Source organism: Phoca vitulina, unplaced genomic scaffold (genome assembly GCF_004348235.1).
Source record: "Phoca vitulina isolate PV1807 unplaced genomic scaffold, GSC_HSeal_1.0 scaffold48, whole genome shotgun sequence".
Lineage (NCBI taxonomy): Eukaryota > Metazoa > Chordata > Mammalia > Carnivora > Phocidae > Phoca > Phoca vitulina.
The window spans coordinates 4,014,793-4,041,326 of record NW_022589751.1 but is presented as its reverse complement, the minus strand read 5'-3'; the positions used below and the strand labels follow the sequence as shown (position 1 = coordinate 4,041,326).

Genomic DNA, 26,534 nt, shown 5'->3' with positions numbered 1-26,534 from the left:
CATTGAAAAAAATTAAATCATTAGGAGTGATTCAAAAATTAAAAGCTATTCAAATGTATTTCATACAATCAACATTTGAAAAGTAAGTGAGAAAGGAAACCTTACCATAAAGAGTATCATAACTATCATTCTGCATCACAACCTAAAAAGGAACAATTTTTTTTAAGTTAAAAACCATTTTTAGTTAAGGTTAAATAATCCATACATTGATTATCTATCCGAATAAGTCACCAACCAAACCACAACCTTTCATCTACTTAATTCAATGACCTCCATTAATTCTTTCCCCTAGTTAAATAATATAGTCTCATAATAAGAAATCTGGGAAACCACAGAAGAATATTAAAAAGAATATCGTCACATAGGATCCCTGCCACTCACTAGTAATATTCAATATATTCCTTTCTATTCTATTCCCCACATTTATTACATTGAGAGCTTTTACTTTTACTCACTATAATTAAAAATTTTTTAAAAATTTTATTTATTTGACAGAGAGAGACACAGCAAGAGAGGGAACACATGCAGGGGGAGTGGGAGAGGGGGAAGCAGGCTTCCCACAGAGCAGGGAGCCCGATGCAGGGATCGATCCCAGGACCCTGGGATCATGACCTGAGCCGAAGGCAGACACTTAACGACTGAGCCACTCAGGCGCCCCTTAAAAATTATTTTTAAACAAATAATGGTGGCTGTGTAACTGAATAGATGTGAAATAAATTAATTATTCCCCTATTACTAAACATTTAGATTATTTACAGTTTTTTCAGTAAAAATAATACTAAGATAAATATCTTCATTTATAATTTTTTTCTTCTGTATTCTAATTAGTTCCTTAGGATATATCCCTAAATGCGAATTAGTGGATGAAAAGATATGAAAAATTTTAAGTTCTCACTCACAGTATTGCCAAACTGTTTTCTAAAAACACATTTTACAACCAATGTATGAAAGCGTGATTTCATTTTTTAAATATTTTAAAATATTTATCACAGGCAATATGATGTTTTAACTGGATAACTTGTAAGGGAAATTTTTTTCATTATTAATGATTTCAATTTCCTCTAAGAATTTTCTGTGCAACTACCTACCAATTTCCATAATTTTTATTTATACTCACTATTTTACTTTCAGAGATCACAATCATGGACCTTGAATTTTGAACTCCACTGAACAAAAATATTTTATTACCTTGAAACCCTGATTTCTAAATGTCTTAAAAAAGAAAAACCCCATCAATATTTTGCAACTATCTATAAAAACTGTTAATAGTTTTAACAATCTTTAATAGGATAAATGTCTGAAAACATAAAATCCACAAGAAACAGGAAGAATAGACAAACACACATTTACAAAAAACTTTCTGTGAAAAATAAAGGAAAGAAAGAAGAGAGGCCAATATAACTTAACAGATAAATGTTAGAAGAAATTTTCACTTTTTATTTCTCACATTCCCTTGTTTAGATTTTGTGTGTACAAATTACTTTTATAATTAAAAAAAAATTTTTTTAATCATTACATATAGTACTGTTTCTACAACAACCAAAAAGATTTCAGAACCATTTACATTTGTACTGTTTAAACATTTCTACTATTTGTACAATATATAGCAAGAAGAGAGGTCTTCAAACAAGTTTATACTTTTCTCAAAAAGAAAAGACAACCATCATCACCAGCACTGTAAAATATTCTAATATAGACTGAAACAAAGCAAAGAGCTTATAAAAGATCATGATGTATATATTTTTCACATACTAGACTTCCATACCTCTTTAATTTGCCGAAGCAATGCACTTTTGCTAGCAACCTCTTCTTTCTCTTGGTGTGGTGATAACCGTAAATATTCTCTCGATCTATGTGGTTTAAGGTTCATCTTTGTATACAGTCTTTCCTGAAGACTATCAAATAATACATTCAAAGTTCGCGGCAGAATACCAATATTTTCTTCTGTGCCTGTGAGAAGAATTTTTGTTTTATACTCTCTTAAAGTATTAGGAAAGTGGAACACATTCTTGGATTACCAAGGCTTCTTTTATACCACCAATAGGTAAGAATAAACAGCTAAGACAAAAGCGAGAGAAGTTGAAAGATTACTCAGTTTTCTATCACTTTGCTCGTCATTGAATAATGGACATTTTATCAACTATTATACTGAGGCAAAACCTGAAATTTTACATTCAGATCAGCCATAACATTTGCAATCACCCATAACCACAAAGTATAAAAGTAAACAAAATTCTTCCCTGGTTATCCATGCTTAATTCACTATGTCACATAAATCCTTTTTCTGAAATTTTATCATCTAATTCTCTATCATATGGGTAAAGCAATTTCACAAATGAATTAAATCAATCTGAATCAAAAGCCATTGGCAATACACATTCAATATGCTATTACTATTAAAAATGGAGCAAATGTACTGGATAACAGAAACATAACTACATGCAAGTATCATGAGGATGAGTGAATATTAGTGTTTTTTTCCTTTCTAGTAAAAATAATAAGTTTACCTTGAAATGTATATGTTTTGCCTGAATTGGTTAGCCCATAAGTAAAAATCAGCCGACTTTGTCCTTTCAAGAGGTCTTTTACTGGCTGCATAATGCAACCCTGGAAGAATTCCTTCTGTGTAGTTTCTGGGCCAAAAACCTAATAAGCATTTTTAAAAACAAGTCTTTTTAGAAAATTCAAGTAAATTTTTACAATCAATTCTACCCCCATAACTCATGTTTTAAAAATTTATTTTTTTAAGCTTATTTATTTATTTAAGTAACCTCTATAGTCAACATGAAGCTCAAACTCATGATCCTGATATCAAGAGTTGTGTGCTCCCCAGACTGAGCCAGCCAGGCACCCCTCATGTTTCAAAAACTTAAAAGATTTCTTTTACAAGATTCATATACTTAGGATAGGTACCATATCCCCAACTCTCACAAATATACATGATAGTTTAACTACTGTCAGAAAGTTTTCCAGATAGAAATCTGACCTAGTCAATCAAGTTTTCATCTAAATTTTGAAAGAACATTTCTTAAAACAAAAAAGGCTAAAAAACTATATAGTAATTTATTCACTTCCAATTATATATTTACAAACCTGAAATTTGAGTCCTACTCTTGAGAAAAAAATATCAGTGCCTAACACCTAAGTTCCATAAGCACATGATGTATATAGTTCATTACATACAATTATGTAGCTATTTAGCCTAAGTCAAATCTCTTCTACTTAAAAGAAAAATTTTCAGTTTCACATAAGCACTTACCTTGGAAAAACTGAATTTCTGTGCCATCTGCCCAGAGCTTTTCTCACTTAACCGACCAAGGATGCTTTGAGGATCTTTCAGCAGAATAGTCTGTGAGTCCAGCATATATACACAGCCCTAGAACACATAAATAAATATAAAGAATCCCACAATAAATAAATAAAAACAATGGTATTTTGTCCATTTAATGAAAGTAAAATCCAATTAAAGCCACCACAAACCTCAGACTCATGTTCTTTTTCTGACTGTGTAAATGGTCTTATTCGAAGACAAACCTGGAGATAATCTTTGGATTCCAAACTATTTGCCTTAAAAAAGAAGAACAAAATAACTGTATTTAAAAAATGCAAAATATGGCTTTTCAGAAATCACCTTTCTTTAAGTGGCTATTACATTACAAACTGAGACTATACAGAACCTCTAAGCAAACAGTGCTTCTTCTGTTTGTAACCATTTTATATGTCTAAAGAGAAGCAAATCTACTTAGAAAAAAACACCACAAAAGACTCAGTTTCCCCTACCTTCTATATTTATACTTGAAGTTTACAATATACCTCTTTTCCATAAAATCCTAACTTTGACAACTAAATACAAGTAACAGGGCTCTAAGTCACTAAAACATAGTACTCTAGAATAAATTACATGTAACCAGAATAGTCTATTAACCCAAATTTCAATTCCCTCTAAAATTTTTTTGCTGGGGCGCCTGGGTGGCTCACTCGTTAAGTGTCTGCCTTCGGCTCAGGTCATGATCTCAGGGTCCTGGGATCGAGCCCCACCATTGGGCTCCCTGCTCTGCGGGAAGCCTGCTTCTCCCTCTCCCACTCCCCCTGCTTGTGTTCCTTCTCTCGCTTTGTGTCTCTCTGTCAAAATAAATAAATAAAATCTTTAAAAAAAAAAAAAAACTTTTTTGCTATACAGCATTCTCTTTATTCCTTCCTTGGGGGAAGAAATGAGTTTAGTTCATTTCTTAAAATAATTCTAAAGAAATGTGTTTTGTTTTGTTTTTTAAGTAAAAAGGGAACAATTACTTAAATACAACTTACTAAAGAAAAACAACAACAAAAAAAAAAAACACCCAGAAACTAGAAGATCTGAACAGTCCTATATCTATTAAAGAAATTCAACTTACATTCAAATAAACAAAATAATCCCACAAAAAAACGCCAGGCCCTGGTAACTCATTAGTCAATTCTCTCAAACACTTTAGGATATAATCATACAAATCACAGAGAAGCCTTTAAGTAAGTAATCTCTACAGCCAACATGGAGCTCAAACTCATGATCCTGAGATCATGAGTTGAAAAGTGTTTATGTAAGAGAACGCTTTTCAACTAATTCTGAGTATGACATAACCTTGACACCACAATCTGACAAAGATATCCCCAGAAGAAATTACAGAACAATATCCCTAATTAAGATAGATGCAAAAATTCCCTAACAAAGTATTAGCCTATATATATAATAGGACAGTACATCCTGACCAAAAATGTTTAATCTCAGGAATGCAAGGTCAATTTAGCATTCATAAATCAATTTGGGTAAATAACCACACTGAAAGAATAAAGAAATGTTCATCTCTAGGGGCGCCTGGGTGGCTCAGTCAGTTAAGCGACTGCCTTCAGCTCAGGTCAATCCCAGAGTTTTGGGATTGAGCCCTCAGTGGGCAGTCTGCTTGTCCCTCTCCCTCTGCCTCACACTTGCTCATGCTTTCTCTCTCTCTCTAATAAATAAATAAAATCGTTAAAAAAAAAAAGAAATGTTTATCTCTAATAGATGTAGGGGGAAAAAAGCATTTGAATCATGACATGAAATTGACACAAGTATTCAACATCCATTCATAATAATTCTCAGCAAAGTGGAATAGAGAGGAACTTCCTTCACCTGACAAAGGACATTTACAAAAACCTACAGCAACATCATACTTAATGGTGAAAGACTGAATCTAAGATGAGTAGCAAGATAAGTAACAATACAGAGAGGGGCGGAGCAAGATGGCGGAGGAGTAGGAGACCTGGATTTCGTCTGGTCTCAGGAATTCAGCTGGATGGGGATCAAACCATTCTGAACACCTACAAACTCAACAGAAGATCAAAGAAAAGAAGAGCAACAACTCTCTGAACAGAAAAGAGACCACTTTCTGGAAGGTAGGACGTGCGGAGACGTGAATCCAAGGCGATATTCGGGAGGATAGACGGCGGGGGAGGGGGCCTCCGTCAGCCGCTTCTGGCAAGTGACAGAGCCGCGGAGGACAAAATCGGAACTTTTAGAAGTCTGCTCCGCTGAGGGACATCGCTCCGGTGGCTAAGTGGGGGGTGGAACCCTCGTGGGACGGTGTGGTCTCAGGACCCTCGGGGTCACAGAAAGACCAGGGGTGCCTGAGTGCAGCAGAGCTCCCAGGTATCGGAGCGGGGAAGCCGGCTGCAGAGACGGAGCCAAGGAGCGGGCTCTCAGCTCGGGGTTACCATAAACCGTGATCCGCGGGACAGTCGGGCCACTGCTCCTCCAGCAGGGACCAACCAAGTGGCAGGGCCGGGGCGCTTCCCCCCCCTGGGGGGGGGGGGGGGGGGCGGTGCGGGAGCACACCGCAGGGATCTGCTGGGTTTGGAGACTCCACACGGGGTCGGGTGCCAGAGAGAGAAACGCTCAGTCACAGGCCAGGTGAGCAAGGAATGTGGCCGGAGACCAGGGAGACGGGAGTGACTGACAGTTTTTCTCTGGGGGCGCACTGAGGAGCAGGGCCCTGAGTTCTCAGCTCCTCCGGGGCGGAGATTGGGAGGCCGCCATTTTCACTCTTGTCCTCCAAAGCTGGACGGAAAGCCTGCAGGGAACAAAAGCTCCCGAGAGCAAACCCGAGCAGATTACTTAGCCCGGACCGGGCAAGGGCAGGGCAATTCCGCCTCCGGCAAAGACATTTGGGAACCACGGCAACAGACCCCTCCCCCAGAAGATCAGCAAGAACAGCCAGCCAAGACCAAGTTTACGGATCAATGAGAACTGCAGAACTCCAGCGCTAGGGGAATAATGCACATAGAATTCATGGTTTTACCATGATTCTTTAGTCTTTCAAAGTTAATTTTTTTTTTTAACTGTCTTTTTTTTTTTTGAATTTTTCTTTTTCCCTTTTTCAACCAACATCTTATCAATCCCTTTTTTAAAAAACATTTTTATTTTTCACTTTTAGAGTCATATTCTATCCCTTCATAGTAGTTACCCTTATTTTTGGCATATATATATAAGTTGTTCTCTCTTTAAAATTTTGAGATACAGTTTCTTCTAACAGATCAAAATATACCCTAAATCTCTAGTATATGGCTTTGTTCTACTCTCCCGCCTGATCACATTCTCTTTTTTTTTTAAATCCTCTTCTTTCTTTTTTCAAACAACTTCTTATCAATTCCTTTTATAAAATTTTTTGTAATTTTCATCTTTACAGTCATATTCCATCCCTTCATCATATCAACCCTTATTTTTGTACATATATAAGTTTTTCTTTCTTTAAAATTTTGGGAGGCACTTTCTTCTAACAGACCAAAATACACCCAAAATCTAGTGTGTGGCACTGATCTATGCACCAGCCTGATCATATTTGATCATATTCTGTTTTTTTTGTTTTGTTCTGTTTTTGTTTGTTTTTATCTTTTTCTTTTTTTTTTTTTTCTTTTTCTTTTTTTGTTCTTTCCCTTTCTTTTCCCCTGGCTTCAGGTCTTTTCTGATTTGTTTAGAGTATATTTTCTGGGGACGTTGTTACCCTGTTAGCATTTTGTTCTCTCATTCATCTATTCTCCTCTGGACAAAATGACAAGACAGAAAAAATCACCTCAACAAAAAGAACAAGAGGTAGTACCGACTGCCAGGGACATACTCAATACGGACATTAGTATGATGTCGGATCTAGAGTTCAGACTCATGACTTTAAAGATACTAGCTGGGCTTGAAAAAAGCATGGAAGTTATTAGAGAAACCTTTTCTGGAGAAATAAAAGAACTAAAATCTAACCAAGTCGAGATCAAAAAGGCTATTAATGAGGTGCAATCAAAAATGGGGCACTAACTGCTAAGATAAATGAGGCAGAAGAGAGAATCAGTGATATAGAAGACCAAATGATGGAAAATAAAGAAGCTGAGAAAAAGAGAGATAAACAACTACTGGATCCCGAGGGCAGAATTCGAGAGATAAGCAATACCATAACACGAAACAACATTAGAATAATTGGGATCCCAGAAGAAGAAGAAAGAGAGAGAGGGGCAGAAGGTATATTGGAGCAAATTATAGCAGAGAACTTCCCTAATTTGGGGAAGGAAATAGGCATCAAAATCCAGAAGGCACAGAGCACCCCTCTCAAAATCAATAAAAATAGGTCAACACCCCGATATCTAATAGTAAAACTTACAAGGCTCAGAGACAAAGAGAAAATCCTGAAAGCAGCTCGGGAGAAGAGATCTGTAACCTACAAGGGGAGAAACATTAGACTGGCAACAGACCTATCCACAGAGACCTGGCAGGCCAGAAAGAACTGGCATGATATATTCAGAGCACTAAACGAGAAAAATATGCAGCCAAGAATACTATATCCAGCTAGGCTGTCATTGAAAATTGAAGGAGAGATAAAAAGCTTCCAGGACAAACAAAAACTAAAGGAATTTGCAAACACGAAACCAGCCCTACAAGAAATATTGAAAGGGGTCCTCTAAGCAAAGAGAGAGCCTAAAAGCAACATAGACCAGAAAGGAACACAGACAATATACAGTAACAGTCACCTTACAGGCAATACAATGGCACTAAATTCCTATCTTTCAATAGTTACCCTGGATGTAAATGGGCTAAATGCCCCAATCAAAAGACACAGGCTATCAGACTGGATTAAAAAACAAGACCCATCTATATGCTGTCTGCAAGAGACTCATTTTAGACCCAAAGACACCCCCAGATTGAAAGTGAGGGGGTGGAAAACCATTTACCATGCTAATGGACACCAAAAGAAAGCTGGGGTGGCAATCTTTATATCAGAAAAATTAGATTTTAAACCAAAGTCTGTAATAAGAGATGAGGAAGGACACTATATCCTACTTAAAGGGTCTATCCAACAAGAAGATCTAACAATTGTAAATAACTATGGCCCTAACATGGGAGCAGCCAATTATATAAGCCAATTAATAACAAAAGCAAAGAAACACATTGACAACAATACAATAATAGTGGGGGACTTTAACACCCCCCTCACTGAAATGGACAGTTCATCTAAGCAAAAGATCAACAAGGAAATAAAGACTTTAAATGACACACTGGACCAAATGGACTTCACAGACATATTCAGAACATTCCATCCCAAAGCAACGGAATACACATTCTTCTCTAGTGCCCATGGAACATTCTCCAGAATAGATCACATCCTAGGTCATAAATCAGGTCTCAACCGGTACCAAAAGATTGGGATCATTCCCTGCCTGTTTCAGACCACAAAGCTTTGAAACTAGAACTCAATCACAAGAGGAAAGTCGGAAAGAACTCAAATACATGGAGGCTAACGAGCATCCTACTAAAGAATAAATGGGTCAACCAGGAAATTAAGAATTAAAAAAATTCATGGAAACCAATGAAAATGAAAACACAACTGTTCAAAATCTTTGGGATGCAGCAAAGGCAGTCCTAAGAGGAAAGTATATAGCAATACAAGCCTTTCTCAAGAAACAAGAAAGGTCTCAAATACACAACGTACCCCTACACCTAAAGGAGCTGGAGAAAGAACAGCAAATAAAGCCTAAACCCAGCAGGAGAAGAGAAATAATAAAGATCAGAGCAGAAATCAATGAAATAGAAACCAAAAGAACAGGAGAACAGATCAACAAAACTAGGAGCTGGTTCTTCGAAAGAATTAACAAGATTGATAAACCCCTGGCCAGACTTATCAAAAAGAAAAGAGAAATGACCCAAATCAACAAAATCATAAATGAAAGAGGAGAGATCATAACCAACACCAAAGAAATACAAACAATTTTAAGAACATACTATGAACAACTCTATGCCAGCAAATTAGATAACCTGGAAGAAATGGATGCATTCCTAGAGATGTATCAACTACCAAAACTGAACTAGGAAGAAATAGAAAACCTGAACAGACCTATAACCACTAAGGAAATTGAAGCAGTCATCAAAAATCTCCCAACAAACAAAAGCCCAGGGCCAGATGGCTTCCCAGGGGAATTCTACCAAACATTTCAAGAAGAATTAATACCTATTCTTCTGAAACTGTTCCAAAAATTAGAAATGGAAGGAAAACTTCAAACTCGTTTTATGAGGCCACCATTACCTTGATCCCAAAACCAGACAAAGACCCCATCAAAAAGGAGAATTACAGACCAATATCCTTGATGAACATGGATGCAAAAATTCTCACCAAAATACTAGCCAATAGGATCCAACAGTACATTAAAAGGATTATTCACCACGACCAAGTGGGATTTCTCCCTGGGCTGCAAGGTTGGTTCAACATCCACAAATCAATCAAAGTGATACAATACATTAACAAAAGAAAGGACAAGAATCATATGATCCTCTCAATAGATGCAGAAAAAGCATCTGACAAAGTACAGCATCCTTTCTTGATCAAAACTCTTCAGAGTATAGGGATAGAGGGTACATACCTCAATATCATAAAAGCCATCTATGAAAAACCTACAGCGAATATCATTCTCAATGGGGAAAAACTGAGAGCTTTCCCCCTAAAGTCAGGAACGCAGCAGGGATGTCCACTATCACCACTGCTATTCAACATAGTATTAGAAATCCTAGCCACAGCAATCAGACAACAAAAAGAAATAAAAGGCATCCAAATCGGCAAAGAAAAAGTCAAACTCTCACTCTTTGCAGATGATATGATACTTTATGTGGAAAATCCCAAAGACTCCACCCCAAAACTGCTAGAACTCATACAGGAATTCAGTAAAGTGGCAGGATATAAAATCAATGCACAGAAATCAGTGGCATTCCTATACACCAACAACAAGACAGAAGAAAGGGAAATTAAGGAGTCAATCCCATTTACAATCGCACCCAAAACCATAAGATACCTAGGAATAAATCTAATCAAAGAGGCAAAGAATCTGTACTCAGAAAACTATAAAATACTCATGAAAGAAATTGAGGAAGACACAAAGAAATGGGAAAACGTTCCATGCTCATGGATTGGAAGAACAAATATTGTGAAGATGTCAATGCTACCTAGAGCAATCTACACATTCAATGCAATCCCCATCAAAATACCATCCACTTTTTTCAAAGAAATGGAACAAATAATCCTAAAATTTGTATGGAACCAGAAAAGACGCCGAATAGCCAGAGGAATGTTGAAAAAGAAAAGCAAAGCTGGCGGCATCACAATTCCGGACTTCCAGCTCTATTACAAAGCTGTCATCATCAAGACAGTATGGTACTGGCACAAAAACAGACACATAGGTCAATGGAACAGAATAGAGAGCCCAGAAATGGACCCTCAACTCTATGGTCAACTAATCTTTGACAAAGCAGGAAAGAATGTCCAATGGAAAAAAGACAGTCTCTTCAACAAATGGTGTTGGGAAAATTGGACAGCCACATGCAGAAGAATGAAACTGGACCATTTCCTTACACCACACACACAAATAGACTCCAAATGGTTGAAAGACCTCATTGTGAGACAGGAGTCCATCAAAATCCTAAAGGAGAACACAGGCAGCAACCTCTTCGACCTCAGCCGCAGCAACTTCTTCCTAGAAACATCACCAAAGGCAAGGGAAGCAAGGGCAAAAATGAACTATTGGGACTTCATCAAGATAAAAAGCTTTTGCACAGCAAAAGAAACAGTCAACAAAACCAAAAGACAACCGACAGAATGGGAGAAGATATTTGCAAATGATGTATCAGATAAAGGGCTAGTATCCAAAATCTATAAAGAACTTATCAAAATCAACACCCAAAGAACAAATAATCCAATCAAGAAATGGGCAGAAGACATGAACAGACATTTTTCCAAAGAAGACATCCAAATGGCCAACAGACACATGAAAAAGTGCTCAACATCACTTGTCATCAGGGAAATCCAAATCAAAACCTCAATGAGATACCACCTCACACCAGTCAGAATGGCTAAAATTAACAAGTCAGGAAATGACAGATGTTGGCGGGGATGTGGAGAAAGGGGAAACCTCCTACACTGTTGGTGGGAATGCAAGCTGGTGCAACCACTTTGGGAAATAGTATGTTTGAAAATAGAGCTACCATACGATCCAGCAATTGCACTACTGGGTATTTACCCCAAAGATACAAATGTAGGGATCTGAAGCGGTACGTGCACCCCAATGTTTATAGTAGCAATGTCCACAATAGCCAAACTGTGGAAAGAGCCAAGATGTCCATCGACAGATGAATGGATGAAGAAGATGTGGTATATATATACGATGGAATATTATGCAGCCATCAAAAGGAATGAGATCTTGCCATTTGCAACGACGTGGATGGAACTGGAGGGTGTTATGCTGAGCGAAATAAGTCAATCAGAGAAAGACATGTATCATATGACCTCACTGATATGAGGAATTCTTAATCTCAGGAAACAAACTGAGGGTTGCTGGAGTGGGGGGTGGGGTGGGAGGGATGGGGTGGCTGGGTGATAGTCACTGGGGAGGGTATGTGCTATGGTGAGCGCTGTGAATTGTGTAAGACTGTTGAATCACAGATCTGTACCTCTGAAACAAATAATGCAATATATGTTAAGAAAAAAAAAAAGAAGATAGCAGGAGGGGAAGAATGAAGGGGGGGAAATCGGAGGGGGACACGAACCATGAGAGACAATGGACTCTGAAAAACAAACTGAGGGTTCTAGAGGGGAAGAGGGGGAGGATGGGTTAGACTGGTGATGGGTATTAAAGAGGGCACATTCTGCATGGAGCACTGGGTGTTATGTACAAACAATGAATCATGAAACACTACATCAAAAACTAATGATGTAATGTATGGTGATTAACGTAACAATAAAAAAATTTTTTTAAAGTAAGATAAGTAACAATACAAGGATTTCTGCTCTCACCATTTTTATCCAACTCTGTACAAGAGGTTCTAGTAAGTGTAATCAGGCGGAAGAGAATCAGGCGGGAGGGAGGGAGGAAGGAAGGGAGGAAGGGAGGGAGGAAGGAAGGAAGGAAGGAAGGAAGGAAGGAAGGAAGGGCATCCAGTGTGGGAAGAAATAAAATTGTCTTCATTCATAGACAACATTAACATCTACATACAAAAATCAAACAGAATCTACAAAAACGTTACTAGAACTACTAAATGAGTTTAGCAATGTAACAGGATACAAGATCAATATGTAAAAATCAATTATTCTTTTATATACTGGGAAGAAAGTCAGAAACTGATTTTAAAAAGCAATACCATTTGGGGGCGCCTGGGTGGCTCAGTTGGTTAAGCAACTGCCTTCAGCTCAGGTCATGATTCTGGAGTCCCGGGATCGAGTCCCACATCGGGCTCCCTGCTCAGCGGGGGGTCTGCTTCTCCCTCTGACCCTTCCCCTCTCATGCTCTCTCTCTCCCATTCTCTCTCTCAGATAAATAAATAAAATCTTTAAAAAAAAAAAAAAAGCAATACCATTTGGAATAGCATCAAAATTCATGAACTAGTTAAGGGATAAATCTGACAAAAGATGTGAAAGGCCTATGCCCTGGAAACTACAAAACAATGTTCCAAGAAATTAAAGAACACCAAAGGAAATTGAGATACACCTTGCTCATCGTTCAGTAAACTCAATATTGTTAAGATGTCAATTCTTCCAAAACTGATCTACAGATTCAATGCAACTGCAATCAAAATCCCAAGAGGCTTTTGTTGTGGCAGTTGACAAGCTCATTTAAAAATTCACACAGAGGGGCGCCTGGGTGGCTCAGTTGGTTAAGCGACTGCCTTCGGCTCAGGTCATGATCCTGGAGTCCCGGGATCGAGTCCCACATCGGGCTCCCTGCTCAGCAGGGAGTCTGCTTCTCCCTCTGACCCTCCCCCCTCTCATGCTCTCTGTATCTCATTCTCTCTCTCAAATAAATAAATAAAATCTTTAAAAAAAAAAAAAATAAAATAAAAAATAAAAATAAAAATAAAAATTCACACAGAGTTCAGTGATGACCTGTACCTCTGAAACTAATACACTATATGTTAATTGAATTAAAATTTTTTTTGAATTTAAATTTTTAAAAAATCAAAATAAGTAAATAAATAAAATCTTTAAAAAAAGAAAATAAAAATAAAAGTTAAATAAATAAACAAAACATGGAAAAAATATTGAGATCCACGCAACCCACAATACATACAGGAAAAACTTTAAAGATAAAACCTACATTTTTAAGCCCAGCATGTTGTTTTCTTTTTCCTAAAATGCAGAATGTCCAGTCCATTTATGGACACCAGACAACCATAGAAGTATATTTCTCACTAGCCTGTTTTGTCCATACCAGCTTCTAAATTGCCAAAATAATTCTGTTGAGAGATTTTCAATGAAAGGGAAGAGAAGGAAGTGTGTTTTAATTTCAGGAAAACTGAACAAATATAAAACTTGCTTCGGTATATCTTGCAAACCTATTTATCACATATAAAGTATGTATTTTTTAAAGGTTCAAAAAAAATTTTTTTAATAAAAATTCACAGAGAGGGGCACCTGGATGGCTCAGTTGGTTAAGCGTCCAACTCTTGATCTCAGCTCAGGTTTTGATCTCAGGGTCCTGAGTTCAAGCCCCACACTGGGCTCCACGCTGGGCATGGAGCCTACTTAAAAAAAAAAATAAAATTCACATAGAAATGCGAAGTACCTAGAATAGTCAAAACAACTATAAAAAAGAAATTTGGTGGGCTAACATAACATTACCTGATTTCAACACTACAGTGATCAAAATAGTGGGGTACTGGCAGAAAGAAAGACAAATCAATGAAATAGAATATTCAGAAATAACCCCCCCCATAGCATATCTGATTTATGATAAAGGTGGAAAGGAAATGCAGTACAGAAAGTACAGCTTTTTCAACAAATCAGGCTAGAACAATTGGATACCTATATGTAAAAAAAATAAGAATTTGGATACACACCTCATATTGTATATAAAAATTAATTCAAAATGGGTATCTTAAATGTAAAAATAAAACTATAAAACTTCTAAAAGAACACATAGAAGAAAATCTTTGTGGACTTGAGTTAGGCAAAGATTTCTTAAATATGACACCAAAGGGACAATCCATAATAGAAAAAATTGATAAAATTAAAAACTTCTGTTCTTCAAAAAACACTATTAAGGGATAACAGGCAAGCCATAGACTGGGAAAGAATATTTACAAAGTATGTATCTGACAAACAGATACATCTGAAAAGTATAAAGAACACTTAAAATTAAATAATAATATATAAACAACCCAATTTTTTTAAATGGGCAAAGATTTAAATTGACACTTCACCAAAAATACAATAATGACAAATAATCACATGAAAACATATTCAACATCTTTAGTTAAGTTAAATGCAAATACCAATGTGATACCAATACACCTATTAGGATGGCTAAAAATAAAGACTGCCCAGAAAAGCCAAGATAAAACTGAAGGAGAAGAACAGAGTTGGAGGACTGACACTATACAACTTCAAGACATACTATAACATTACAGTAATCAAGACAGTGTGGAATTGGAAAAAGAACAGAATCCATCAATGGAACAGAATATAGGGCTCAGAAATAGATGCACATGAATATAGTCTACTCAACTTTGACAAAGGCAATACAATGGAGCAAAGACAAGTCTTTTCAACAAATGGTGCTGCAACAACTGAACATCCACATGCAAAAACATTAATCTAGAAAAATTATTCTTATCCCCTTCACAAAAATGAATTCAAAATAGATACAACCCTAAATGTAAAACACAAAACTGCTAAAGTACTAGAAAATCCAGATGACCTTGGGTTTGGCAATGACTTTTTAGATTCAACACCAAAGGCATTCTTAGCTCGTGAGCAATACAAAAACAGGCCATTGCTTACAGACCCTTGTGTTAAGTGAAAGAAGGCAGACATAAAAGTTCCACGTATATACCAAGAGACACTTATCCCTTCCTCCCTTTTTTACTTTCTTGATTTATTTTTTTAAGATTTATTTATTTATTTTAGAGAGAGATAGAGAGTGCAAGCGGGGGGAGGGACAGGAGGGAGAGAGAGAATCCCAAGTGGACTCCCCACTGAGTGCAGAGCCCCGACATGAGGCTTGATCCCATGACCCTGAGATCATGACCTGAGCTGAAATCAAGAGTCAGATGCTCAACCGACTGAGACACGCAGGCACCCCTCTTTCTTGATTTATGATTAAACGAGCTCAAGTAAAAAACCCCTGGCATATGATGGATATTAAATAAGTATTGTTTATTTTTATTTATGTTCCCTTTCCCCCTCCATCATTCTTTATAAAATGGGTTAGTCCATCTCTCTAAGGCATCAAAATTAACAATCGAAAATGTAACAAATAGAATATAAATGGATTGAAAAGTAAATGTGTAAGAAATAAAGTCTAGGGGCACCTGGGTGGCTCAGTTGGTGAAGCAGCCGACTCTTATGATTTCGGCTCAGGTCATGATCTCATGGTCCTGGAATCAAGCCTCTATCAGGCTGCACGCTCAGCCGGGGAGTTTGCTTGTGGACTCCCTCTCCCTGCTGGAGCGCTCTCTCTCTCCCTCTTTCTCCCTCCCTCTCTTAAATAATAAATAAATAAATCTTAAAAAAAAAAAAAAGGAATAAAGTCTACAAAGACACACAACAGTGGTAGTAGGTAGGGTGGTAGAAGGAAGGACTTTTACTTTTTAAACACTATTGAGTTATTTTAATTTAACTAAGGCCTGCAATTCCTAGGGGCATAGTGGAATATTTTACATTTTTGAGGGAATCACAGCAGTACTTGACATATGTTGGGACACCATGAACTATTAGCTCAAAGTAGTTCACAGTTTCAATGTTAGATCATACTATTTCTTTTGTTGTCATATCTTGGTGAAGCTGGATTTTTCAGTGGTTGCTGTGATTAAAAAAAAAAAAAAAAGTACTACCCCAAAACAAAGAGGAATGGGAAATAAGGTTGGCAATACCTAATCTGATTCCAAAGCTTGAAGTGTCCAAAAGGTATTATCTTTACAGTAAATAATTGTGGTAATTCTTTTTTTTTTTTTAATTTTATTATGGTATGTTAGTCACCATACAATACATCATTAGTTTTTGATGTGGTAATCCACGATCCATTGTTTTTGTATAACACCCAGTGCTCCATGCAGTACGTGCCCTCCTTAATACCCATCACCGGGCTAACCAATCCCCCCTCCCCTCTCCCCTCTAAAACCCTGTTTGTTTCTCAAAGTCCATAGTCTCTCATGGGTGGTAATTCTTAAAGAAAGTTTTATTTACATTAATTTTTTTCAAATGGCTCTTGCTTAAGGTATAGATAGTTATATATTAAGTAGTGTGGACCTACTACTTAGAAGAACTGTTACGTATTTAGGGTGCCATGAAAAAATTACTGAGATAGAAGGTTGCCTCAAACCCACCAAGTCTAGAAAGCTCTGGTCATACCTGTCGGCAAGTGTGTGCGTGCCACACACACTTCCACTCAAAATCATGATAATCAACATAATACTTTTCTTGTACTTACCTCAGTGCTTGAAGCAACTAAGGAAAATTCACGAGAGAGATTAAGCTTAACGCCATCAAAATTTATTTCTGAAGGCCTTGCAATTGGGTCAGCACTAAAAACATAAGATGGTCTAGGCACTCCATCTTGATTTAAATCAGATTCCATTCTGCAAGAATAATAGTAACTTTAGATAATTTTAATAAATTAGCATAGAAGCCATCCACAGTTTAAGAATACTGAGTCCTGTCCACTACTAACCCCCATATAACTAGATTTCTAGAGAAGGAAAACATTAGACTGCCTCATCTATAACATGATGACCCATGGAAAAGACAATGATCAAATTATTTACAGATTCTGAATCAAATAATATTGAACACAGCCTACCACTACTATTCATATGACCCAACCTATAGGTAGATTCATCCAAAGAGATTCATGAGTAAAGGTAGCCCATTATGTAAGACAGTATAAAATATTCAATCTCTGCCTGAAATCCTCTCAGAAATCAAATAAGAGTAAATTATAATCTTCTGTTATTTTAGTTATTTAATATCTTCTGAGAATGTTACCTACAAACTCTGTAATGTTTAGCATTTAGGAGTAAAACTCAGTTATCTGGACAATTTAACTCTTTCCACTGAATTCTTCCAAATAATGCAAGCGAAAAGTAAAGTACTGTATGTTAACACATTCAAAACAGAACCTGACACGTTGTAAGTCTTAAAAATTAAGGTGAATATGGAATAATGCATCAAAATGTTACAACTAAATTAAACCTTAACTAAAAAAATTTTAACATTCTAACAGTTATTGACAATCTGCGAGGTGCATAATACCAGGGAGAAAGAGAGCTCCCTACTGTTCTTTGACAATATTATGAAATACCCAGAACGGTGACTCCCAAACTAGGGTTCATGGCTCAGGAAGGTAGTAATGGGCATCCATATATGTTATATATAAAAAAGACAAAGATGGCCCTTGTATATTGGCCCTATGTTGTTTACTTCTTAACAGAAGGCCAGAAATGTTAATTCAAAAACCCATCAGGTGCCAGATTCAAATTTTTACACATCAATTTGCTTTTAATATAGCCCAAATAACCTTTTTTTTTTTTTTAAGTCATTTAGAGCCTAACTAGTTTGCACATCCCAGGAAACTATACCCAACTTCTGCTAATCACAAACAAATTCAGGACTGTAAAGACCCAAACCACTAATGCCTTCTGGAGTTCTCTGACCCCAGGACTCCCCACTGTGCTGCTGAGCAAAATCACTTAAGACCATAAGCCCCAACTCTAATTCTTCCTCTCCTTCCCCTCCCAATCCCCTAATTCCCTTGCCTTTTCCCCTTCTAGGTAGTGGTCCTTCACTCTAGTTTCTGGAAGGTCTCACGCTGTGGGGGACTTCCGTTGCATGCAATCCTGTCAAAGTGCTACCCCAATAAAGCTCCTTGTGTGATGCTGCCACACTGTGGTCAGATATTTCTCCTTGATCAGCCCTGAAATCCACAAACTCAATACAACAGGGTTCTTTTTGTTTTTCCTAAATCTCAAAAAGACAAAGGAAATTACTTACTGTCAGCAAAGCCCAACAAACTACAGGATCAACCAACCATACACTTAAACAAGTTTAGTACCTTAGTTGCTTTTGTCTTTATTGTATTAATCAGTGACATAATAAAAATGGGGTAATTACTTAAATACAGTTTGACAGAATATTTCAAACATGCAATGTATGGGTGAAAATTAAGAAAAGGGGTATCCGATAGAGTAAAAATAACCACTAATCTGGAACATAGGGGAAAAGTTTGCAAAAACATTAAAGCACTGGCTTGACATTACATAACTCAGATTTTATGGAAATGCCCACAAAATTGGAAGATAAATTTCACTCTTTGCCGTCAATTAATTTTTGGTTTAAAAAAAAGATAGGGGCGCCTGGGTGGCTCAGTTCGTTAAGCATCTGCCTTTGGCTCGGGTCACGATCCAGGGTCCTGGGATGGAGCCCCACAGGTGGCTCCCGGCTCAACAGGAACCCTGCTTCTCTCTCTCCCTCTGCCACTCCCCTTGCTTGTGTTCTCTCACTCTCTCTCAAATAAATAAATAAAATCTTTAAAAAAGAAAAGATAAATCCTTTATTAAATTACTGAATTAAAAATAATTATACCTCTTTTAAAAAGTAAGATTATAGTATTTGTACTTGTTCGTATGTTCAGTTTCAATAAACTAACTGCCTCTTAACATTTATAAAATTGGTGAGATGTACCGTCACATCCTGTACTTTTGGTTAACTTCTACTTACGTGTGAGAAGTTAACTTCTCCCTAACAATACTATAAATCTCTTGACGGCAAGAACTTTTCCTTATACTACTCTGTATCCCCTACAACAAATTCAGAGATGGGTAAATGATAAAAAAAACTCCCTATCTAATTACTTAAATAATAATAAAATCCTCTAAACCAAAGAAATATAAATATCAGTACTAGTCCTTTAGTGATATTATCTTTAGCAACAGCAGGCTTCAAGACTTCATTTCTCATTTCAGAAGGCTGTTCCCATGACTGAGAAACTGCATCTTTTACCTTCTCTCCACTGAGATTCCATGGTTGAACACGGGTGAAAGACAACAAATCTGCTACCAAATGAGATTTCTGAATTTCACCCACAAAATACAGTCTCAAAAGAAGTCTATCATCTAATTGATGAGTCCTTTATGTGATTTTGCAACTTGAAGTCTTGGGTCTTGGACATCTAATAAAATACATACACTGCTACCGCTGCTTCTAGGTAAACATGCCACCTGGTTTTAATAACAAAAGCAACCTGAATCTGGTCACTTTAAGCAAGGATTGCTTAAGGCACGAACCTGTGTCAACTAATCCTTCAGCAAAGAATATTAGAGAGTGTGTCAGGCAGGAATCACTGAAGCAGGAAGTGGAAGGAGCTGGGGGGAAACATTCTAAACAGGGGGATGAGAGCAGTCATTGAGTTCGCCACACACACCCCCTTCCGCTAGGTAGGGCAAAGCCCAAGACTGCAAGCCCCAGGCACCGGCAGCAGCCTGGAAATAAACACACAGACAGCCACGACAGGGCTCCCTGCAAAAAGAGGTCATATCACCTGCCAAGCAAACTGCTCACCTCGGGGATTCAGAAAACTAGGCTTGACAATGGAGATCTGCGCCTCAACAACAGCAGCAGCAAAGCAATAATAAAAACATTAATGACTGCAAACACTTGGTGCCTAATATATACTGGCACTGTTTCTAACAACTTTACATATTATTTTATCTTCACAAGAGCCGGAAAAAGCGAGTACTATTATTACCACCGCTTTTAACAAATGACCCAGAGAGATTAAATATGTTGCGTTGCCTCACTCAGTGCGGTGGAGACAAGATTAAGCTCCAACCCAAGCGGTATGGCTCAACCCTACGATGCGCAGGCGGTGCCCATGGTCCCCAGGAGCACCCATCGCTCTACAACCCAGTTCCTGAGAGTGACCTCAGGGGCATCGCGTTTCCCGTGGGAAGGTACTCATACTACCAGCGCCGTTTCCCAGCCTCAGGCCTCGTATGTGCGCAGTCACGCACCTCCTTCCTGGAACCCTCACCTGGGTGCACCTCTTCACCTGCAAAAGTCGTCTGGCCTGCCCAACCTGCGCGCAGTTCCGTGATGTTTTCGTTTTCAAATTCAAACAATGGCGGCGAAGTCAGCGCACGGAACGCTGGGAGTGGGCGGAGCTTCCGGAACGACGCCCGGGAGCGCAGAGGCTCGAGCGGTGGGCTTCCCACCTGCTCCCGGAAGAAGCTTTCAAATCTGGGGCGGATCTCGGAACGCCGGCAATCACTGGGCGGAGGGGCTGGTGGGCGGCCGGCGAGGGGAGGGTTGGGAGTCCGCGCGGAGTCAGGTGTGCAGCGCGGGCTGGGGCGCTGCCTGGTGGCTGCGGCCGGTAGCACCTCTGTTGGCACGGACGCCTATCTCGGATACTATGCTGGAGACGAGCGAAGGCCTGGAGGTGAGGCCGCTGCCACCGCACTTAGCCCCGTGACTCCCCCAGGGACGGGCAGAGGAATGGCGAGCTAGCCTCTGCCCCGGCGTGCCCCTGCAGGAGGGAGCGACTTCGCCTCCCGAGAGTCGCTTAGAACTAGGGCTGCCCGCACCCGGAGGGCCACTTCTTTCGCTGCCTGACCCCACCTGTCATCCCCAGCGGTCCTCATGGAAGAAATAAGTTTCTCCCAGAATAGACATGTATAGGCATTTTCTTTTTTCTTCTTCGTCTTTTTTTTTTTTTTCTTTTTTGCCATTCTGAAAATATAAAGCACCTACCGCTGCCAGGCGCTGTGCTGTGACAGTCTAAATTCCATGCGTCGGCAAGGTCTTTGCTCAAAACGTTAAGTGCCAGCACAAGCCTTATCTGCTTCTTTTAAAGTGATCCTCTTCTTTCGAGTGTGGTGCTATAATATTCATGACAAGCATTTATTACTTAGGCCGACTCTCCCTGCTGTGCTTGATTTTAAAGAAAAATAACTGCTAAGGTTAATTGAAATTTTACCTTGTGCCAGTCATGGTATTAAGCATATAAAGTGGATCGTCTTACTAATCCTGAGAACAGCCCTTTGAGGTAGGTACTACTATTATCCGCATTTTATAGATTCGGAGGAAACTGAGTTCATATGGTTAAGTAATTTGCTAAAAAGCATATGGCTATTGAGGGAGGAGCTGGGAATCAAATTCAGCAGGATAATTTCATAGACCCACCCTCTTACATGTGGTCTTATTTTTTACTATTTTACTTGGTTAGGTACAGTTTTAGAAAACCTAATTTGATGAGCTTAGGGTCTTCCTTACCTTATCATTCTATATACGTCCTTCAGTTTACCCTTTCTCTGGCTAACTTCCCACTGTCTCCTCATTCAGTTCACTTTCTTTCCCCACAAAATCATCATTTGAAGTGAGCGAGTTTGGAGTAGAGGAGAGGATGCAGGGCCAGGAGTTAAAATGAACAGAGAAAGTCAATGTAAAGGGGAAGACAGGAGGAAAGATAAAATAAAAACTATGTTTTCCTGTACAGGCTGAAACTCAAGTCTTTAGTGGGCTCTGTGTCAAAGTCTCCATTGCTCCTTCAGGCATGTCTATCCCTAAATCTGTGTTTCTTGTCATACCTCATAATGCCTTTATTGCTTTTATTTTAAGATGTTATTTATTTATTTATTTATTTATTTGAAAGAGAGAGATAGAGCACAAGCAGCGGGGAGGGCAGAGGAAGAGAGAGAAGCAGACTCCCTGATGAGCAGGGAGCCCAACCCATGACCCTGAGATCATGACCAGAGCTGAAGCAGATGCTTATGCAACTAAGCCACCCAGGCACCCCTGCCTTTATTTCTTTTACTAGCTGTTACTGATTCCCACCTCTTGAACCCTCCAGGTGCTATGTTTATTCATTATTTGACAAATACTTATTGAAAACCTGCTATGTGTCAAACACTAGGCTGCAATTTAGGGAAACAGTGGAGGAGAGTAAGCAAAATAGACACTAACCCTCAAGGAGCTTACATTCTAATGGGAGAGATAATCAAGTTAAAAAATACAAATAATTGAGAAATTACAACTGTACTGAATGGTTTGAAGGAAAATATTCTAAGAGCTGTAAGACTATGTCACAGGGAATCTGAGCAAATAATGTTTGATCTGGATTTCCAGGGCTCATTAGGAAATTAACCAGGTTTTAAAAAGAGAGAGAGGAGTAAGCATTCCAGGCATAAGACAAATAATACCAGACACAGAGGAAGCAAAAAATAAAAAAATAAAAATCCAATGGATTCTCTTATTTTTATCTCGCTCCCAGAAGCAGCCACACAGTTAAATGCTTGAGCCTTGCCACACTCATTTGGCTTCTGGATCAGTAAAAAGTCACTTTGTCCTTGTTTACTCCTGACCTTACTAACCACCTGTCTTAATCTCTTTTCTATCTCTTCTACCTAAGCTCTAAATTATGGGCATCCTCAGCGCTTGGTCCTGAGCCCACCTTTTTCTCTCCTCTGTAGTCTACCTCTTGGCAACCTCATCAACTCCCATGGATTTAAGTATCTTTATACTTACTGGTGACTTCCAAATTCTTTGTCCTCTCCAGACCTCTCCTCTGAACACCAACCAGATGCAAATATCTGAGTACCCACTTAACATCTCTACTTGGATGTATAAAAGATATCAGTAACTTAATATATTCAATATGGGATGTTGATTTTTCACTTCAAACCCCAAATTCTCTCCTCCCTAATCTCCATCTCAGTGAATGACACCACCATGTCTCTGCCCAGTTTACTCAAGACAAATAAAAGAATCATCCTTGGATCCTCCTTTTCCCTCAGCAGCCTCACTCAGTTCATAAACAAATGTATCTATTGTGCTTTTGTCTTATAAGTAAAATAAACCCCTGTTTCCCTTTTCATTGCCCAGACCACCATAGCCTCCCAACTTGTCTCCCTGCTTAAGATCCTGCTCTCCTGGGCGCCTGGGTGGCTCAGTTGGTTAAGCGACTGCCTTCGGCTCAGGTCATGATCCTGGAGTCCCGGGATCGAGTCCCGCATCGGGCTCCCTGCTCAGCGGGGAGTCTGCTTCTCCCTCTGACCCTCCCCCCTTTCATGTGCTCTCTCTCGCTCTCTCATTCTCTCTCTCAAATAAATAAATAAAATCTTTAAAAAAAAAAAAAAAGATCCTGCTCTCCTCCCCAACATTCTTTGTAGAGTAACCAAACTAATCTCAAAATGTAAATGATCAAGTCACTCCCTGGCTTAAAGCCCTTCGGTGATTTCAGAAGAAAATCATATTTATATTTTTAAGGGAAGAAAACAGATGCAAAAGAACTTACAAAATACACTAACTTTTGTGTAAGAAAGAAGAAATGGAAGTCTACATATATATATATATAAATACCACACAGATACACATACGTTTGACCTGCTTTTTAAGAGGTAAGTTCAAAAACTAAATCAGAAAATTAGCTGAAAATGGTTACCTATGGGGATGGAAATGTTTTGCAAGGACTAATGATGGCAGTATGGCTTCTCTGAATAATGTTTTTTTAAATATAGTTTTGCACTTTCAAAACATTAAATCTAAAGCCATAGAAATAAAAGCAAGCCCTAAAATTTAATAGAAAGAAAGAAATGAACATACTTGAATATCAAATTGCCAGCATAACCATAGAGTCAATTAATTGAGCACAGTATACTCCATGAACTGGAGTTAAGAGTTGTGGGATAGAGTGTAAGAGCAAAACAGTGCAAAGAAATCAGTAACTTCACCTAGTAGGTTTGATGTTGAAAGGGGTATTGGTATAGCAATTTTGAAACTACTATGCATGCGTTATAGGAAAAAGCAAATGAGTAAATATATTCATGTTGCTTAGAACCGAAGTTCTCACTATGGGAGAAGAAAGATAACAAATATGGAATGATAGAGGCCAAGGAAGAATCCCATAGAGTTGGATTTGAATTGGTGGTAGTAAAATAAAGTTATGATTTTTTTTTTATCTCAGTTGGTCCATTGACAGGGCCTAGAGGCATAGAAACCCTGACACCCCAGTGAGAATAAGCACACCTAGCAACAAGCCACCCACGTGGTTTCTAAACACCATTCATCACTAAAAGGAATCAGTGCTCCTTGGAGAGAAGGCTGATTCACATCTGGAGCAAGGAAATTGCAAAATGAGCCTGGAACATTCTTCTCAGAAAGCAAAGAAGTCCTTAGAGATTAATAGGGTCATTTCAAAGATATTGGACCTGGATTAACAGAGCTTCTGTTGACCACACTTGGAACAATTTGAGCATTGAAAAGAATAATAATGATGGTGAGAGACCAAAACAGATTTAATTTTTTTTAAGTTCTCTCCATGAAAGAAAGAGGGAGAGATGAAATAAAAACAAAAAGTTCTTCTATACATAAGAATGCTAGTTAATGAATACAAATAAAACAATAAATAGAGAATCCCCATTTTGGGGCGCCTGGGTGGCTCAGTCGTTAACCATCTGCTTCGGCTCAGGTCATGATCCCAGGGTCCTGGGATCAAGCCCTGCATCGGGCTCCCTGCTTGCTTCTCCCTCTGCCTGCTGCTCTCCCTGCTTGTGCTCTCTCTTTCTCTCTCTCCCTCTGACAAATATATAAAATCTTTTAATAAATTAATATGGGTAAACCTTATCAATACATGCCGAAACAGTGGATGAAAGACGCTAAAATCATTGGCTGAAAGGTTGTTGGGGAACAGGACATTAACACTATCTCAAAGAGTGTCCTAGAGACTAATTCATAAATATCAACATAGAGATTTATTTATTAGACATACCTTAACCAAATGAGGAAACTTAGTATCACCAACAATGGAGCAATTTATCACTTGATGGTATCTGTGCCAGAAATGTTTAACCTAAATCTAATTATGAGGAAACAAAACAAAACAAAAAGAATATAGAACATTTTACAAGACAACAGGCCTAGGTTCTTCAAAAAGTGTCAGGGAAAAAGAAAAAAACAAGGTGGAGGATTGCATTAGTCAGGAGACAAACATTACAAATGAAATTCATAAATCTTGTTTGGTTCATCGTTGTTTTTTTTTTAAGAAGTAACTACAGAAAAACATTTTGTGGACAGTTGGAGAAATTTAAATATGGACTATATATTAGATGATACTGAATCAATATTAAAATTTTTGGCGTGTGATAATTTGTGACTATGTAGAAGATTGTTTTGGGACGATACTTGCTTCACTATTCAGCCACTTACCTTCAAAAGCTTTGGAAAACAAATGAAACAAAAACAAAACAAGTGAGAGGGAACAAAAAAATAGGACAAGGAAAATGGGACCAAAAAAGCAAAGTGGCAAAAAGTTAATAACTGCTGGATCTAGGTGAAAGGTATAGCGATGTACATTGTGCCACACTTCTAATTTTTAAAAATAACTTTGAGATTTTCTAAAGTAAAAAGAAAAGGAAAGCATTTTCTAATTCTTTACCATGGCCCACTAGGCCCTGCAGGATCACCTACTGGCCAACGTCACTTCCCTCGTCCCTTTGTGCAATGAGGCAGTCTGCCCTGGTTACCTCAACCACACCAGGTTCTTTCTCGCATATATGGACCTTTCCATAGGTTGTTCCCTCCTCCCTATTCATCATGTGGCTCACTGCTCTTCCTCCTTTAGATCTCTCTATAATAGTACCTTCTAAGAGAAGACTTCCTGGCCACCTTATCACAATGGACCCTTTTTTTTATTTGCAAGCTCAATTCCACTTTCATACTTATTACAATCAGCAGTTATTATATTCATCTGGTTTTTGTTGTCTTTATTATTCCCCCACCTCCACAAATATAAGTTCTTTGAGTACAAGAACTGTGTTTCTCCTGGTCACTGATGTGTCTTCAATGACTGTATAAATCCATGGTGATCAAATAAATATTTGTTGAACAACGAATGAAGGCGGATGTGGCTGGGGTGAAGACCGTGGGGAGGGATGGCCGGAAGCAAGTTTGGAGGAACGGGCCAAGACTGGATCCTACAAAACTCAGTCAACTAAGCACTGATTTGGGTCCTTATTCTAAGAA

The 26,534-nt window shown here is 38.3% G+C and overlaps 2 protein-coding genes across 6 annotated transcripts in view; one reads left to right on the top strand and one right to left on the bottom strand.

The window, feature by feature from the left end:
- The window catches only part of KIF20B (kinesin family member 20B), an 81,531-nt gene extending 60,896 nt beyond the window's left edge, over positions 1–20,635 (bottom strand). For all 4 annotated transcript variants that reach the window (XM_032432483.1, XM_032432484.1, XM_032432485.1 and 1 more), the window contains exons 1-7: positions 20,551–20,635; positions 16,954–17,101; positions 3,481–3,567; positions 3,260–3,376; positions 2,508–2,646; positions 1,766–1,950; positions 106–142 (exon numbers count right to left, since the gene is read on the bottom strand). In XM_032432483.1, the coding sequence (XP_032288374.1) occupies positions 106–142; positions 1,766–1,950; positions 2,508–2,646; positions 3,260–3,376; positions 3,481–3,567; positions 16,954–17,100 (712 nt within the window). In that variant the 5' untranslated portion in view covers position 17,101; positions 20,551–20,635. The remainder of the gene's footprint in view (positions 1–105; positions 143–1,765; positions 1,951–2,507; positions 2,647–3,259; positions 3,377–3,480; positions 3,568–16,953; positions 17,102–20,550) is intronic.
- Positions 20,636–20,727: 92 nt separating this feature from the next.
- The window catches only part of PANK1 (pantothenate kinase 1), a 108,246-nt gene continuing 102,439 nt past the window's right edge, over positions 20,728–26,534 (top strand). Inside the window, exon 1 of one of the 2 annotated variants that reach the window (XM_032432310.1) lies at positions 20,728–20,955. The gene's annotated coding sequence lies outside the window, so the exon portion shown is untranslated. Of the gene's footprint in view, positions 21,562–26,534 lie in introns of both variants that reach the window. The other variant, XM_032432309.1, reaches the window with a different exon arrangement.